This window comes from Macaca thibetana, chromosome 17 (assembly GCF_024542745.1).
Source record: "Macaca thibetana thibetana isolate TM-01 chromosome 17, ASM2454274v1, whole genome shotgun sequence".
Lineage (NCBI taxonomy): Eukaryota > Metazoa > Chordata > Mammalia > Primates > Cercopithecidae > Macaca > Macaca thibetana.
In genome coordinates this window covers 1335121-1354622 of record NC_065594.1, presented here as the reverse complement: position 1 = coordinate 1354622, position 19502 = coordinate 1335121, and the positions used below count along the sequence as shown (strand labels likewise).

General features: G+C 36.7%; 1 protein-coding gene across 11 annotated transcripts in view; it reads right to left on the bottom strand.

The window, feature by feature from the left end:
- Positions 1-19502, bottom strand: part of PSPC1 (paraspeckle component 1) — a 106047-nt gene that overhangs the window by 37328 nt on the left and 49217 nt on the right. For 10 of the 11 annotated variants that reach the window (XR_007720785.1, XR_007720784.1, XR_007720787.1 and 7 more), the window contains exon 6: positions 18455-18560. Coding sequence is in view for 7 of the 11 variants with exons in the window: in XM_050766485.1 (XP_050622442.1) it covers positions 18455-18560 (106 nt within the window). In the remaining 4 variants the exon portion in view is untranslated. Of the gene's footprint in view, positions 1-6726; positions 14906-18454; positions 18561-19502 lie in introns of those variants that run through there. The other variant, XM_050766489.1, reaches the window with a different exon arrangement.

The window sequence follows — 19502 nt, the reverse complement described above, 5'->3', positions numbered from 1 at the left end:
CCAAACTTGCACTATTGCACTCCAGCCTGGGCAACAAGAGCAAAACTCTGTCTCAAAAAAAAAAAAAAAAAAGCTAGACTGTGATATAAAATTGGCTACTGATCAAGCATTACATTTAGAAAACTATTTTAAAATAAAGATTATGTTTATCACTACTTTCAGTAGACCAAATCAAACTGCCATTTCCTTATCACTACTTAGAAACTACTGATAGGTTCTCAGAACCTACTGATAAAAGTGAAGAATGCTTCAACACACCCAAAATCTTCTAGCTATAAAAATAGTATCTATAGTATCTAGATACGTATCTGTAACAAGCAAATATAGTAGATCATCTGTTGTTGAGAAGCTGGTTACACACCTGCACCATTGAGTAAAATATATGGATTTCATAATCATGACTTTCGGGGAGGACAGGACAGGAGTTCAATTTATATTTTTACTTTTGAATTTGTCTTCACTATAAAAGGTTAGGAATTCAATATCTAACCACTAATATAGGGAAATTATTTACAGTCTCACTGCTTGAGATTTCAATTACCCCTTATATACCCTAATAGCTTAACTATTGGCCTGTGATTCACTGGCAGGAAAAAAGGGCATAAACAATCTTTTTTACTGTCTCTTTATATTCTCAGCTTTATGTATCACTTTCTAGAATAACTTTCTAGAATAGTGTGAGCTTTATTATTCACAAAGTACCTTCTTTTACTATTATTATTTGTTTGTTTGTTTTGAGACGGAGTCTCGCTCTGTCGCCCAGGCTGGAGTGCAGTGGCTCAATCTCGGCTCACTGCAAACTCTGCCTCCCGGGTTCCCGCCATTCTCCTGCCTCAGCCTCCTGAGTAGCTGGGACTACAGGCGCAGCCACCACGCCCGGCTAATTTTTTTGTATTTTTAGTAGAGACGGGGTTTCACCGTGTTAGCCAGGATGGTCTCGATCTCCTGACCTCGTGATCCGCCCGTCTCAGCCTCCCAAAGTGCTGGGATTACAGGCGTGAGTCACTGCGCCCGGCCCCTTCTTTTATTATTAAATCCATTGTCACTAAAAAAATTTCATGGGAAATGTATCAATGTACCGAAAATAACTATGGTTTTAAGTCAACTATTAAACACGAACATTCCCCTTCTGGTGGTATATTATAAATCGGTACAAGTTCTAAAACACTTTTCTCTAAATGAGATAATCAGAATATCTTAGAATACTCCAGGCTACTATAGCATATTACTGTATTAAAATACCAATTAAAAAAATAAATAAAATACCAATTCATGAGGCACATTACAGCATTTTTCACTAAATATATATATACACACTTGTATTTAGTAATGTTGACAATATCTTAAAGATGATTACTGAATACTATTTTACACAGCTTTGCTCTTAAAAAAAAAGAGTGTAATTTGATGACATCATTTTGTAACTATTTTAGAAGGGGCAAAAGAAATTTTCAGTTTCCCAGTCATGTCTTCAGAGGCTGTTACTTTCTAGAAACCCACCGCTACAAACTTCTAGTAAAATACAAAAGAGGTAGAGATTATATTAAGATGATTTTGTAAAATAAAATACAGCATTCTTCACTATCACTAAATCTATCAAATATTAATAAGAATCACTTGAAGAAATTCCCAAATGTGTGCCCATCCAACAAGCAATACACAAGACCCTTCCTTCCATGAATGACTTTTAATAACACTTCAAATTAGAATTTAAGTTAGAACCAGTGCGTATATGTGATATTTTTACAAATTTAAATAATGTTTTATTACATTACAAAAAGTTAAGAGTTGTGGTTTAAGCCAAAACAAATTATTTGTAACCAACATCTCAAAAGACTGCAGTGTGCTAAAATAAAGCTATGATGAAAACTCAGTTTTACATTATTGATTCAACTCTATGAAGTAGGCCTACTGTTACCTCATTTTAGACATAATGAAACTGAGGCACCAAGTTGAATAACTTAGTCAAGGTAATACGGATACTAAGTGGCTGAGCTAGCCTATACGATTCTACTAAAAAAGAGTTACAAAATTTTTGACGTTCACAAGATACTTTCATTCTTCAAAAATTCCAACATATCTCCATGTCCCAGACAGCCAAAAAAAAATAATAATAATTCCAACAGGCGAAGCCTAATAAAAGGCGAGATTTTAACTTATCTTTGCAGTATTTATAAGACTGTATGCCTTTCCATGAAAAAGAATTATACATATGTATTCCTGAAAGCTTGGAATGCAAGTGTACTTAAATTAACAGATGACCAAAAAGGAGGCAAAGTATGACTAATTCCCAGAACCACATGTCAAAAGAGCATTCCATCATCGCAGCGTTCTTAACGTGTAGGTCATGGAGTTCTAAGAGTCCCCAAGACTCAGGAAGTGCAGTCATAAGTATTTCATGTTTTCCTAGCACTAAGATATAGTTAGTTATAATATATCATCAGACTTTTCTCTGTGTCAACATTTACTACATTCAATGGTGCAAAAGTAATGACTGGGAAAAGTCCCAGCACTTTAGCACAAGCCAAGAGACCTGGGCCCAATTTTTACTAATAACCACTGCATTTGACACATAGATAAAATTGTATTTTCAATTTTTAAACTATGAATACCTGGAGGAAGCAGTAAAAGTTAATTTTATTAAATCTCTATCCATGGGTACATGCTTTTTTCATGTTCTTCACAATAAAACAGGATTTGTCCACAAAGTACATCTGCTGCATTCTGAAGCAGGATGGTTATTTTAAGAAAAAGCATTCATGATTGGGTTACATGCTGAATGAAATACTTTTTTCATGGAACAAGATTTTTATATGAGACACCTATAATTACTGGCTTGAGTATTTGGCCAGCATTTTCTATGAGATCAATATGAAGACATGTAACTTCTTTTTAATTTTGTAAAATAAACACATTAGCATTTGGATAATCTGCTTAGGTCAATGCATCAGTATTTTTCTTCTGATTGGTACATGACACTACAAAATCATGCATGGGTAAAAGAGCCATTCAAAATTCAAAGCAGCCCAATGGATTCCTTTTTCTTTTTTTTTTTTTCTTTTGAGACAGAGTCTCACTCTGCTGCCCAGGCTGGGGTGCAATGGCGTGATCTCAACTCATGCAGCCTCTGCCTCCGATTCAAGCGATCCTCCTGCTTCAGCCTCCAGAGTGCAGAACTATAGGCACATACCATCACACCCAGATAATTTTTGTGTTTTTTGTAGAAATGGGGTTTTACCATGTTGCTCAGGATGGTCTTGAACTCCTAAGCTCAACTGATCCACCTGCCTCAACCTCCCAAAGTGCTAGGATTACAGGTGTGAGCCACCATGCCCAGCCAGTCCAATTAATTTCAATGTTAAGAGTACTTTTAAGTTTTACAGTAGTATCAAAAAAATCCACAATTATCTTTAAAGGTTATTAACATACTCCTCCCTTATCACTTCTCCGTATAAAGTCAGGTCTTCTTTCACGCATTTTAATTAAAAAGCTTTCTGCAATAGATGGAATGCAAAAGCAAATGTGGGAAGCCGACCATTTCTCATAGAGCAAAACAATTTACAAAACATAAAACAATACCATTCTTCCCACTGCACTGAAGGGAACATTAAAGGCATTTGCAAAAATGTACAAGAAAGTGACTCTTAATTCTGTAACATTTTCTTTAAAACGCGCTTTGGCTTATAACATGGTAAATATTGATATATTTCTTCAGCAGCACTTTGGAGGCCTCAATAGTTTTTCCTAGTGACATGGAAAATTAAAGAAATATGGAAGCCAAAATGTTTGAGAAGCACTATTTTTAAAGTCCCAGTCAGTCTTCTTTCACGAAAATATAAAACAGAAAGATTGCACTAAGTAAGGTAAATTAACCTAACAAATATTTTCCAAAATGTGGTAAACATGCCACTACTGGCACATGACACTTTTTGTGCAGAACATGGATATTTTTCCTTTAATATTTAATACTTGGGCTATCAAGACACAAGGTGAGCATAACCATCCAAAAAAACCCCAAATGCTCCAAAATCCAAAATGTTTTCAACACCAACACAATGCCCAAAGTGGAAGATTCCATACTTGACCTCATGTGATGGGTTTAAGTCAAAATGTAGGCAAAACTTTCATGCACAAAATTACTTAAAATATTCTACTGAGCCAGGTATAGTGGTTCATGCCTATAACCCCAGCACTCAGGAAGGCTGAGATGCAAGAATTGCTCGAGCCCAGGAATTCAAGACCAGCCTGTGGAACACAGTGAGACACTGTCTCTTAAAAAAAATTTTTTGGACGGACGCATAATCCCAGCACTTTGGGAGGCCGAGGCAGATGGATCATGAGGTCAAAAGATCAAGACCATCCTGGCTAACACGGTGAAACCCCGTCTCTACTAAAAATGCAAAAAATTAGCTGGACATGGTGGAAGGCACCTATAGTCCCAGCTACTCGGGAGGCTGAGGCAGGAGAATGGCATGAACCCAGGAGGCAGAGCTTGCAGCGAGCCAAGATCGTGCCTCTGCGCTCCAGCCTGGGTGACAGAGCAAGACTCTGCTTCAAAAAAAAAAAAAAAAAAATTTAAATTCTATGAAGTTACCTTCAGGCTATGTATATAAGACATATATGAAACATAAGTGAATTTCGTATTTGGATCTGGGTCTAATCCCCAAGATATCTCATTATGTAATATACAAACGTTTCAAAATCCAAAAAAATCCAAATTCCAATACACTTCTAGTCCCAAACATTTTAGATAAGGGATACTCAACATGTATATTTTGTGTGTGTATGTATATTACCAATAACCTAATTTAAAGGAATGACAACACAGTACTCAGGTAAAGCTAAAGTGTAGTATGACCACCTAAACCTGGGAGATACACTCATTGAACTAAATAAAAACTGCTTTAACTGTGTCAACTGGAATAACATTGATTGATCAATGACAAGAGGTATTCATCTAACACTTTATCAATATAAACTCTTGTTTGAGAGAATGCAATCTTAATGGGCACAGTCAATATTCTTTTTTAGGTCACAGTCAAAATTCTTTATTGATAAAGACCTCTCATGTTTATCTCAAAAGAAGCTTTAAGAATGGTCTAGGAATCACCACATGCTATTTAGGTTCTATGCCTCAAAAAAAGAAAATGCTAAAATAATGTAGAACATTTAAATCCACTAAAAAATATATAATTCTAGAGAAAAATATAGTAAGTTCTGACAAGTAACAGGATTCAGCCTTTTTAATCAATTAGGAATATCTAAATATTCCTAAAAATAAATTCTCTAAAAAAAAATTATATTCAGCAATTGAAAGTATTTTAGTGTGAGCAAACTATATACTATTACCTTTTCCTTCACTAGAGAAGGTTACATAAAAGAGTAAAGTTATAACCAGTTAAATTTTCATGAGAAAGACTAAATAAGAACTGTTGGCCAAGCGCGGTGGCTCACTTCTGTAACCCCGGCACTTTCGGAGGCTGAGGCAGGCAGATCACCTGAGGTCAGGGGTTCGAGATCAGCCTGGCCAAGATGGTGAAACCCCATCTCTATGAAAAGCCTGGCGACAGAGCGAGACTCCATCTCAAAAAAAAAAAAAAAGTTAGGAGCCAGAAATATTACAAATTGTAGACACAAAGAATGAAGCAAAAATCACTTACATGAAATATTCATGGGTATTTTTAAAAACCTCAAGAGATTAGGCCTCTCTGCCAAGAAAGTATTAACTCATGAAAAAAGTATTAAGATATTGAAAGACATACATCGGCAAATTAATCTTTTCTAATAAAAGTAAACTGGGCCGGATGTGGTGGCTCACACCTGTAATCCCAGCACTTTCGAAGGCTGAGGCGGGCAGATCGATCACTTGAGGTCAGGAGATCAGCCTGGCCAACATGGTGAAACCCCGCAAATACTAAAATTACAAAAACTTAAGGCCAAGCATGGTGGCTCATGACTGTAATCCCAGCACTTTGGGAGGCTGAGGCAGGCAGATTACCTGAGGTCAGCAGTTCAAGACCAGCCTGATCAACATGGTGAAACCCCATCTCTATTAAAAACACAAAAAATTAGCCAGGTGTTATGGCAGGTGCCTGTAGTCCCAGCTCCTCAGGAGCCTCAGGCAGGAGAATCGCTTGAACCCAGAAGGTGCAGACTGCAGTGAGCCAAGATCGTGCCACTGCACTCCAGCCTGGGCGACACAGTAAGACTCCATCTCAAAAAAAAAAAAAAATCAGTCGGGTGTGGTGGTGCACCCCTGTAGTCCCAGCTACTTGTAAGGCTGAGGCAGGAGAATCACTTGAACTCAGGAGATGGAGTCTCTGAGTTCCGCCACTGCACTCCAGCGTGGGCAACAGAGGGAGACGCCACTTAAAAAAAAAAAAAAAGTAAATAAGGGTCAGGCATGGTGTCCAGTGCCTATAATCTCAGGGTTTTGGGTGACCAAGGCAGGAGGATCCCCTGAGGTCAGGAATTAGAGGTACAGTGACCTATGATTGCGTCACTGCACTCCAGTCTGGGTGACAGAATGAGACCTCACTCAAAAAACTTTTTAAATGTTTTAAAATGAAAAGAAAAAAATATACATTTCTATTGATACAACTCAATAGCATGTAAACTTTCCAACTTAATCAATAGTGAATGCTTGGAAAACTTAACATTTTAAATTCAGGCAATTAAACACATTAATTTCCAATACACTGAATTATTCGCTGCTAGTTGGACAATCTCTTTATATATATATACCCAAAGGTGGGTTTTCTCCCCTCAATACATGCATTCCTAAATACCTTCACACATGAATATTTGGGAAAATATTCCTCAGTTATATGATTGTTTAAATGAAACTTTACATCGTATGTTATTGACAGAATTGCAAATTACATTGATGGAACTGCAAATTAAAATGAGATAGTACTACAAAACCTACCAGAATGGTGACGATCTGAAACACTGACAAAACAAATGCTGGCAAAGATGTGACACAACCAGAACTTTAACGTACTGCTGAAGGCAATACAAACAGGTGTAACCATTTTGCAAGACAGGCTGGCAGTTTCTGATAAAACTAAATATACTCTTACCATCTGATACAGCAATATCACTCTTTGCTTTTTACCCAAAGGATGTGTAAACTTATGTCTACATAAAAACCTACAAAGGAATGTTTATAGCAGCTTGATTCATAATTGCTAAAACCTGGAAGCAACCAAGATGTCTGTCCGTACGTGAATGGGTGAACTGTGGTACAACCACAATATTATTCAGCGCTAAAAAGAAATGAGCTATCGACCCATGAAAAGACATAGAGGAAACTGAAATGCATATTGCCAGGTGACTGGAAGCCAATCTGAAGAGGCTATATACTGGATGATTCCAACTATATGACGTTCTGGAAAAAAACTAAACTATGGAGATAGAAGGATCAATGGTTGCCAAGGGGTAGGTGGAAGGGATAAAGAAGAACACAGAAGATTTTTAAGGAGGTGAAAATACTCTGTATGATACTAGAATGATAGGTTCATGTCATAGATTTGTCAAAACCCTCAGAATGGACACCCAGAGCAAATCTAAAGGTAAACTATAGACTTCGGCTGGTAAGAACGTGTCAATGTAGCTTCAGCAATTTTTATAGATGTATCATTCCAGTAAAACATTGGAGATGATGTATGTGGCATGGGGTAGACAGGCAATCTCTGTACCTTCCACTCAATCTTGCTGTGGACCTAAAGCTCTTTTGAAAAAGACTACTAAAATATTGAAACTTTAAAATGAATCCTTTTGAATAATCAATTACATTAAAAATAATAATAAATAAAGATGAGTCTCACTATGTTGCCCAGGCTGGACTTATACTCACTGGGCTCAACTGATCCTCCTGCCTCAGGCTCTCAAGTAGCTGGGACTACAATCATGCCACTGCACCCATGTAATTACATCTTAATTTATACTGCAAGGTTTAGTCACGAAACAAAAAGTAGTTGTTACTTGTTAAATACTAAATCAGAAATAGAGGCGACAAATAGAAGTAGTGAAACTTACTGTGTTCATTAACTTGACATGTGCCTCTTAAACCAAATACATTCAACAATGTATTTTGAAAGCCTCGTTCAGGTAATTGAGTGAATAGATTGCTCTGATATTACTGTCAAATTCAACTGAATGTGTAGAAAAATTAATGGCTGCTTTTTAATACATAGGGTGGCATTATAACCGAAGATCAATTAAATGTAAACACAATCTAGCATACATCAAGGGACAGAAGGAAATAAGTATTTTACATAAATTAATTGTTAAAGAAGCTTCTATTCGGCTGAGATTTTAAGAGACGGGCCTCTCACTATGTTGCCCAAGCTGGCCTCGAATTCCTAAGCTCAACTGATCCTCCCACCTCAGCCTCCCAAGTAGCTGGTGCACAACTTTGCTCCTAAGAATTTTATTTATAATACATTATAATGCATTTATAATGCAAACACCTGAGAGTATTTTCAAGATTACCAGTTTCAACTGTCATTGTAAACTCTCTCTGAAGAGGCGCTTTTACAACTTAAAATTGATTAATAATATTTATTCTTCAAATTTAGTTATTTTACCCAGAACTCCTAAAAAAAAAAAAATGAGCAAGGATATCAGCTGTAAGACAAACAATACTAGCAATAAAATCTTACCAAAGCTCACTTAATGCTGGTGACTGGTTTGCATTTCTTGATCCAAAACCTCTTTCTTATCCAGTGCATCTCCTTACCAAAGTAAAACTATCAAAACTGGCCAGGTCAAGGTATGAAAGGTGAAAGAAAAAAACAAATATAAACTGCGCAAGCAGCAATTCCAAACTGGTCCCATCAACAGAAAAAAGCAGAACAGAGGAAGACAAGGCACAGAAGGCCAACGTATGAGCTCAGTACACATTTTATACAGGAGAGTATCCGCTTCTGTTTGTGGTATTAGGCATTAGATAAATCATCTTAGTAATTTACCAGAGGCCTTGAAATCGTGATAAGTTAACACATATTTTCTTCTAAGTAGGTAACTCAAAGCTACAGATTCAAATACATAGTCATTTTTTACACATTTAAGTGGTACCAAAATAAAAATCAAAGTTATTTAAAATTTGCCATTATAAAATAAACTACTGTAACAATCAAATCAATTGGTTAAAACCAAATATAGAAAAAACAATAATAAACCAAATGAAGAAGTTATCTTAAGAAAACCATGGTAAACTTACAACCAGAAAAGCCAGGGTTTGACATAGTGCACAATGTAGTGTAAGATACCATTCAGAAAAGAAGTAAACTTACCCATAAACTTTCAGTTACCTTAAATTGTAAAAGTCTTTGAAAGTTTGTAATTATAATAATTATCAATCTAACTCAAATAAGCAAAACCCTTTGAAAGTTTGTAATTATAATAATTACCAATCTAACTCATATAACGGTATCTCATACAAACGGTATTTGTAAGATGCTTACAAACCAGAGTTCCTACAGCCTACTTCTCACTAGTTGGTACCTTAATACTGAACATAAATAGACATTATAATTTTTTAGTTTTAGTATAAAGTTCTAACATTTTACATGATACTACAGATACTATCCTCAATACGAAGTACAGAAGATCTTAGATACTGACTAGCCTAAAACATAATTTATTGTCACTATATAGAACAAGCACTGTAAGGTGGCTCCAAATACATTAAACAAGTCACAAAGCAGAAGCAAAAAGTTAAATTTTTATGCCTTCCGAGGATCTTCTGTCACTAATTCAAACTAATAATTAAAATTATTATTAGTTGTATTATATAGTAGACAATGCACAAGATATGTTTACATTAGTTAACCACATCTATTTGCCGGTCTTGACTCTCCTCTTCTCTGATTGCTCAAACAAGAGTTAACATTAGCTAAGAAATCTTACCGTTCTGAACCAAAAATTATTAGAAGAACTTACCATTTCAAATGAAAAGACATGAGGTATTCCTACAACACAGCAGGAATAATAAATCAATCACATCATTTTATAAACACACACACACACACACACACAAAAGTACCACAATAGTGCCTAGACTATTTAATGACAAGCTAGACACCCTCAGTAAAGAATTTCATTTTGTAAACTCTCAGAACGTTTGAGCTGTTTCTTTTAACATTACTCCGTATAAGTACTCAGCACCTAAAATCCTGTAACATCCTTTGTATCCTCTACAGTGCTCAGCACTATGTTCTAAATACAGGAAACAGTGACCAAATTTTTCTTCCAAAATGGTAACATCCCAGTCGTCCTGTAAGTCTAATACTCTGAAGTAAAAAGTTAGGTGTGTTGAAAACCAAGCACAAAAAAAATGGTTTCTTTGGCTGCTTTTAAAAATTACTCTTCATTATTTAATCACGTATGAAGTCTATAAAAATGTTATCAGCAGTTGTACCTCAGTGCCACCTATGTTTTCCAAAGTACCAACTGTGGAATATCTGAGGCATTAATATTCAATAAATGCCATTGTCTGGTGATCCATACAAACCGAAAACCATAACTGAGCTGCACTGGCATTGGAAAAACAAGACTTCAAACAGCTCCTTAATTCTCTCAGTTTACATCTCAGTAACTATAACATGACAAACATAGAATTTGTGACCTCGAAAAATTCAGAGAACACAAAGTCAGAACAAAATTAGAATACAACTTGGGAAGTATTAAGAATAAACTATATTAAACATAAAAAGGACCGGGGTAGTGGCTCACACCTGTAATCCCAGCACTTTGGGAGGCCAAGGCAGGTGGATCACTTGAGGTAAGGAGTTCAAGATCAGCCTGGCCAACATGGTGGAACCCCGTCTCTACAAAAATACAAATATTAGCCGGATGTAGTGGCACTCACCTGTAATCTCAGCTACTTGGAAGGCTGAGGCACAAGAATCACTTGAACCCAGGAGGCAGAGGTTGGAGTGAGTCGAGATCACACCATTGCACTCCAGCCTGGGCAACAGAGCGAGACTCCATCCTTAAAAAAGATTTTTCTTTTAAATTATTTTAATGAAAAGAATCACAGCTAGGGTGAGGAATCAGAAGAAATACATGACCTGAGTCTGAACAGATATTCTCCGAAGGGAAAAAAGAAAAACATGGTAATTTTTCTGGATTATGAACCTCTCTGAAACTCTAACGGAAGGTAAGACCAAAAAAAAAGTTAATCAATACAACGAAGGGTCCTCTGACGAAGTGTGTACACAGAATAAGAGATTCAGTCACCATATCCAAGTAGTCATTCAAAAAAGATTAACAAATATGATGATAAAACACAGAAAACCAATACTAATAATCATAGCATATGATTAGGCTAACCATACCTCCTGGTTCACCTAAGAAAGCCCATTTCATGCCTATTGTAGCAAGTATTTTAATAGTATCCATGTTCATTTGTCCCATTTTATATGAAACATTCTATGGTTTCCCACGCATCATTAGATATTATTAAAACTATTAAATAACCTTTGGAGGAGTGATCAAATAACTCAACACCTGGTTAAAACTGACACATACCTTCAACCCAAATATCCCAAATCAGCAAAATCCTACAAATCAATTCCAAGAATATGTGTAAACATTACAAACTTACATAATCTTTTTGTTTTTATTTGATCACAAAAGTCTAAGTCAAGTTACAACTATGTACCATGCCAAATATTGAGAAAATTCCTTGGCTTGTAATAAATTATTTTAATGAATATGTAAAAACATCAACAACCGAAACTAGTCACAACTAGAACATTACATATGAGACCATTGCAATGTCTGTTATTATCCATTTTGATTTTCACCAACATGTCCAAACCACTGGGACTAGGCCATCATTATACCAGAAATAAGCCTACCAGCCCAGCAGGTCACACTTAAATCTGACATCAAATCCTTCAGCAAACAATTCTTTAGTTATTTCCGTAAGTTAATGAAGAGGCCATCAAAATCCCTTGTAAAATGTGTCTTTTGTTTGAATGCTTCAGGAGTTTAGACTTCAAAAAACAAATCTTCTTAAGCAACATAAATAACTCATTAGAGCTTTAAAAACTGTAGAAAAAGAGGGACGGCCATGTGGAAACCACAAAACTGTAACTTCTGCTCTGGAATCTTCACAAACCATTTCAGAAAATAAAATTGTACCTATTCATTAGTAAATAACAATGGGATCACTCTTCTCTGACAGCATACATTAATGGAATTTTTTTTTTTAACTGGATAGTTTCTGTTTTTCAGTTTTACACATGACACATCAGGGAAAGTTAGGTTCCGATTAAATCAAGAGATGATAGATAAACAAACAACAAAAATCCCATGCAGGAGGCAAGAAGAGGCTGACTGGTTAAAGAAACAGGCCAAATTCAACAATACTGATCAAGAGGGATTAACATTTGAAAGAAGAGTGCTTTATACCTCTACTGACTAGAACTAAAGGGATTTTGGCTGGGTGTGGTGGCTCACACCTTTAATCCCAACACTCTGGGAGGCTGAGGCGGTCAGGTCACGAGGTCAGGAGTTCGAGACCAGCCCGACCAACATGGTGAAACCCCATCTCTACTAAAAATATAAAACTTTGCCGGGCATGGGCCTGGTGTGGTGGCTCACGCATGTAATCCCAGCACTTTGGGAGGCCAAGCGGGCAAATCACCTGAGGTCAAGAGATCGAGACCATTCTGGCCAACATGGTGAAACCTCATCTCTAGGAAATATACAAAAATTACCCGGGTATGGCAGCACGTGCCTGTAGTCCCAGCTATTTGGGAGGCTGAGGCAGGAGTATCACTTGAATCCTGGAGGCAGGGGTTGGACTGGGCCGAGATCGTATCACTGCACTCCAGCCTAGCGAGACTCAGTCTTAAAAATAAAAAGTAAGGCCAGGCACGGTGGCTCACATCTGTAATCCCAGCACTTTGAGAGGCCGAGGTGGGTGGATCACCTGAGGTCGGGAGTTCGAGACCAGCCTGACCAACATGGAGAAACCCCGACTCTACTAAAAATACAAAATTAGCTGGGCGTGGTGGCACATGCCTATAATCCCAGCTACTAGGGAGGCTGAGGCAGGAGAATTGCTTGAACCTGAGAGGCGGAGGTTGCGGTGAGCCGAGATCGTGCCATTGCACTCCAGCCTGGGCAACAAGAGTGAAACTCCGCCTCAAAAAAATAAATAAATAAATAATAAAAAATAAAAAATTAGCCAGTCATGGTGGCGCACGCCTCTAATCCCAGATACCTGGGAGGCTGAGGCAGGAGAAACACTTGACCCTGGGAGGCAGAGGTTGCAAGTGAGCCGAGATCGCACCACTGAAGTCCAGCCTGGGAGACAGAGCAAGACTCCGTCTCAAAAAGGAAAAAAAGATTTTAAAATCCCAGGTATCAGCTGCAAGGCTTTGACTCTTTACCATTTCTTCCCATAACTTTTGCTCTGGTTTATAACCATGACTACCAATGAACCTTCTGAATATTAATTTGGATTCCTCAGGAATCCTTGGATCTGGAATATGAGGTGCTGTGCTTAGTGAGCCTTCTAAAAACACTGGAAAAGAATATATAAATGAATAGATTTGCATTATTCTTCACAAGTTCTATGAGTTTGGTTAACATGAGCCACTTTTTATAGATTCCCTTCAACTCTCAGACTGGCTCTAAATCAGAGGTCAGCAAACATTTCAGGTAAAGGGCCAGATGTAAATATTTTTTAGGCTTGGCAGGCCATGTAGTCTCAATACAGTCTCATATAGTTGTGTCACAACTACTCAAATCAGTTTTTGTAGGGCAAAGAAGTCATAAACAAAACAAACAAAAACAAGTATTACAAAAATAGGCAGCATGTGAACTGAGCCTGGTCTATTCTAGGCTGTCAACTCCTGGTCTGGATGAGACAATTAAAACTATTACAACTATGCACGAAAAATTAATGCATAGTTTGAGATAATATGTCCTGCACATACAGTCCGAAAGCCCAAATCAAGGTTGCCACACCCAAATTCTGCAGGGAACTATTCACGTAGAATGTCATATTGTTTAAACCGTGTTCTAAAGACGGATATATAACCATATGCAGTGGTAGGCAACTATTGTCTCACTATTCAGGAGGCTGAGACAGGAGGATAGCTCAAGGACGTCAAGACCAGCCTGGGTAACATAGGGAGACACAATCAAAAGAGAAAAAAACAAAGAAAGATGGGCACAGCAGCATGCCTACTCTCCCAGCTACTTGGGAGGCTGAGGCAGGAAGATTCACTTAAGCCGAGGAGTTTGAGGCTGTAGTGTGCTATAATCACGCTTGTCAATAGCCACTGCACTCCAGCCTGGGCAACACAGCAAGATACCATCAATAAATAAACAAATTTCGTCCTATATAAATCTTACGCCATGTTGAACTACATCAAGCATGCCTTCCACTAACACTCCCAGGACCCACAAAAAATTCAACTATTTTCATTTCAATACATCTCATTTCAATACAAGGCCAGAAGTTTTGAATCTCTGCTAACAGAAAGAAATAAGCAAGGTGTAGAGTTTTCTTTAACATGTAGATCTCCTGGTACCAACCTAGACATACTGAATCAAAATACTTGGTGGACTGAATCTCAGGCATTTTTCCTTAAGTTCCACAAATATATTGCAAGGTTGAAAACTACTGGAATTAGCAAAAAAAGGTGATCAAAGATCAATGTATTACAATCTACCTGGATCAAAAAACAAATCAATTATTAGTAGTATGATCTAGGAACCCACATTTTTAAAAAGCTCCTTGAGTGTTTATTATGGACATTGCAAAAACACTGTTCTGCTGGGCACAGTGGCGTATGCTTGTTGTATCAGCCACTCAGGAAGATGAGGAAGGAGGACTGCTTGAGCCAAGCCTGGGCAACATATCAAGACCCCATCTCTAAAAGAAAAAAGAAAACATTTTTTGCCTGTCCTTGGACGAAGCACTACACTGTTAGCCTCTGCCAACATTCTCTTAATCCTTCTGGCCTCACAGTCCCTCGGGTGCTACGATGGAATGCCTCTGACAAGCAAAGAAATACAACTGAGTCCAACTGTTGCCTTAGCATATAACATACCTTTATTTTCAAGTTTATTATGTGTGTTGAATAAACTGTGTTGAAATACTTAGGGCTATTCCCAACTAGTCAAATGGGACTAATAAGCTTTAATAGCAAGTCAGGTATATATTTAGTTGAATGTAGGAAAACTGAAAAGGGTATGAGGAATTACTCTTTTCTTTATTGAAGAGGCAAGCATTAATATGTACCATACAAGAAAAAGAAACTTCTCAGCCACGCGTGGTGGCTGATGCCTGTAATCCCAGCACTTTGGGAGGCCAAGGCAGGCGGACCACCTGAGGTCAGGAGTTCAAGACTAGCCTGGTCAACATGGTGAAAACCCATCTCTACCAAAAATACAAAAATTAGCTGGGCAAGGTGGCAGGCACCTGTAATCCCAGCTACTCGGGAGGCTGAAGCAGGAGAGTCGCTTGAACCCAGGAGGCAGGGGTTGCAGTGAGCTGAGATCATCCCATTGCACTCCAGCCTGAACAATAAGAGCGAAACTCTGTCTCAACAAATAAATTAAAAAAAAAAAAAAAAAGAAAGAAACTTCTCAGGTTTTAAAACCAAGTAACATAAAATTTAAACATCACCCCAATATTCCTAACTCAAATATTTCATAACTACATGATACAACAACTAAAGCTAAAATAAGATGGACATTTGGATATTTTCATGACATTAACATTTTCCCAAGAAGCAATGTTTACTCCAAGAAACTGCATCAACAAAATGCTAGAACTAAAATCTGTCATTTACTCCAATGCAAATTTTTCCCATAAATAAAGACTGGTAAGTACTGAAGTGTTTAAACTACTTAATCTACAGGTGGTGGAGTAACCTAATATGAAAACAATCACAAGACAATTATAAAAACCAATCTTATAAAATTTTCATTGCTTCCAGAATAATCGCTTTTAATGTGTCCAAAAATTGTGATAAGTAGAAAATTTCCACTTAGTAAATACTGCCTGGAAAAAAAATCAAATACACTCTATATTATGGTAAAGACAAACCTAAATGCAATTAAGACATATTATAAAAATGTATTAATTCTTAAGGCAGTTGAATGCTATCCTAAATGAGTAAAAAATGTCGTTTAATTTATAGTTTCAACAGCAATTATCAAAAAGTTTGTCTTCTAAGGAAAAATAAAGTATTAAATAAAAACGACAACTGATACTGATGAAGTACTGGCTTATATGCTTGAAATTCTTAAAAATATATTCCCATGTGTCATAAAATTATGGTCAAGTTGAAGGCTGACAAAGAAAAAGATGACCAGATATGACAAGTGTTTTCCCTCATTCTTTGTTACATGAAATTATTATTTCAAACATGAAATATGTAAATCAGTATTTATTTTATACTTGAAAGTCCTGTAAATCTTAGTTGTGTTGGACTATTTCTATTAGGAAGACAAGAAGAGAGAGGTGGCATCTTAAAATTAACGAAGAAAATCAACTTTACTCATTACTTGGACAAGTTGAACACTTACCATTTGATTCCTCCCTTTAAACTGAACAGTGAAATAAGAGAAAGCACATAAGAGGGCCTAATTTCAAAGCTTAAAAAAAAAAAAAAAAAAAAAAAAAAAACACACATACACACACACAGCATTAAAATTGTTTAACAATTTCCTCCAAAGACAGTTTTCAAAGTAAATGAAGAACAACTGACAGAATGGCCTCAATGCATTCTTAATACAATGTTTTCCTATTAATATATTACCATTAACACAAAACATTTGAGATAGGTAGAGCTTTCACTCATATTGCTTTTAGTACTTGATTAACTTTATAGTAATAAGAAGCACTGTGAAGCTTGGAACCAAATAAAACTGACACCAAAATAATGAAAAACTTGTGCAGATTCGTATCATTTCTTATCACAAAAAAACTAACAGAACACTAGTCAGTGTTATCCATTATCATACCTCATTTACATACTATTTGAAACATGGATACTCCAAAAAGTTAAGAGCATAGTGACTTTGAGGTCTATCTACCATAAATACTAATTTTAAAACGAAAAAATTAATAAATAAAGATTCCAGCCCAGGTTTCCACAGATATTATAAAAAGGTCAGAAAGCAAATATTTTAAGTTACTGTGGGTCACAAGTCATTTCTAATCTTCTTTCTTTTGCAATAACCCTTTAAAAACATAAACACCATCAATATCTCTGTGGTGGAGTAATAAAAACCAGGCTGTGGTCCCAGGCTATAGCTTGCCAACTTACACTCTAGGCAAATTAATTTTATCATGATGCTTCAAGTATGCGATATACACTTTAAGAAGCTACTAGAAAAGAAGGTATATTGTCACCTAATGCTTTTCTGTGAGCATAATCTTATGAAACAACAGATGATCTATTTTAGAAATGTCAGCCAGGCGTAGCGGTTTACACCTGTAATCCCAGCACTTTTGGAGGCTGAGGTGGGTAGATCACTTGAGGTCAAGAGTTCGAGACCAGCCTGGCCAACAGAGTGAAACCCCATCTCTACTAAAAATTCAAAAATTAGCCAGGTGTGGTGGCGCACACCTGTAATCCCAGCTACTTGGGAGACTGAGGCAGGAGAACTACTTGAACCTGGGAGGCAGAGGTTGCAGTGAGCTGATATTGCACCACTGCACTCCAGCCTGGTTGACAGAGCAAGGTTCCAGCTCAAAAAAAAAGGTAACTAAAATATTAAAGACAGAAAGAGAAAACCTAGACTAAAAGAGGCTGGATATATCAGCCAATTCAAAGAAATCAAATGTTTAAAAAAAAAAAATAATTTAAGACCTGTGCAAATCTGGGCTTTAATTAGTTAAAATGAAAGAACTGACCATTTTTAAAACATGATAAAGGTTTTTTTAAAAAGTCTTCATCTTTTAGACATACTGAAAATAATAAAATTATATGAAGTCAGGTATTTCAAATAAAATAAATTGGGAAATAAAGTGGTTATACTTAAAGATGTAAAAGATCGGCCATAAGTTTATAAGTGTTATGGCTGATGATGAGTATACACTAGAATCCTTTTGTACATGTCTGAAATCTTCCAAAATAAAGATGTTTCAATATTACTATATGGTGAAAATCAGTCAAGTGGAAATGATGTATATATCAAGATTTCTAATTTAATAGCATATGTTTTTTAAAGATCAACTAAAATAATAGGAAAAAATACGACATCCACTTCATAAAACATAAACATTACCTTCAGAAACTAATTTTACTTTACTACCCATGAGAGGTTAAGAAAATCACTAATTTATCAAACATCATAAATTTAGAAAGATGAGAAAAGACCACTGTATAAACCAAAATCTAAAGAATTCTAAAAATACATCATAAACCTGAAAATGTAAAATCATTTTAGTAACTAGTAGTTTACTTACATTTTCCATGTAGTTTGGCTTAAAGCCCTCTTGCTGTCGCCTCAGTTCCTCCTGTTCTCTGTGTCGGATCATTTCTTCCTCACGCCGCCGATGCTCCTCCTCATGTCTGAAAATGTTTCAAATAAACATATCAGCATCATGACATGCGAGCTGTCATTGGACATTTTATTGCACGTAAAATAAAATCATTTATGCAATCACATTATGCCACACCTATAATCACGACTGATCACAGCATCCTAAATTTACCTTCCTTCTATGTCGCTCCAAGCCTTTAATAAATCAAATAAGCCAAAGACATAAAGTAACTTAGCTAAGGTAAACCAGAAAAACAAAGTAAAATCATAACTAGGATAGTTAATTGTGTATATTCAAGAAATTGAGAGTCAAAAAAAAAGCTGAAACATGTACTCTCTTACTATAAAAAGGAAAAAATCTCAGCCAGCCATGGTGGCTCACACCTGTAATCCCGGCACTTTGAGAGGTTGGGGCGAGTAGATCACCTGAGGTCGGGAATTCAAAACCTGCCTGGCCAACATGGTGAAACCCCATCTCTATGAAAAATACAAAACTTAGCCAGGTGTGTTATAATCCCAGCTACCCAAGAGGCTGAGGCACCAGAATAGGTTAAACTCAGGAGGCAGAGGTTGCAGTGAGCGGAGATTGCCCCACTGCACTCCAGACTGGGCAACAGTGAGACCCTGTCTCAAAAAAAAAAAAAGGGAAAAAGTGAGATCTACTGATCTATCACTGACATTGCACAGTTCTTAAAGGCACTCAGAACATATCCAGAGATAAGCCACCTCAAAAAACCTCAATGCCTAGACAAAAGTCCTATTTCCAAAAGGAAGCCTTACCAACTCCTCTCTCCCCATTTTCATCAATCCACTAAAAGAAATCCCCTGAAGCAGGTGTCAGCCCATAATCTGTTTTTAGAAATGAAGTGTTACAGCATAAACATTTACATTACTGTCTATAGTTACTTTGGGGCTAAAGCAGTGAGTAGCTGAGACAGAGGCAATGTAACCTACAAAGCCTGAAATAGTTA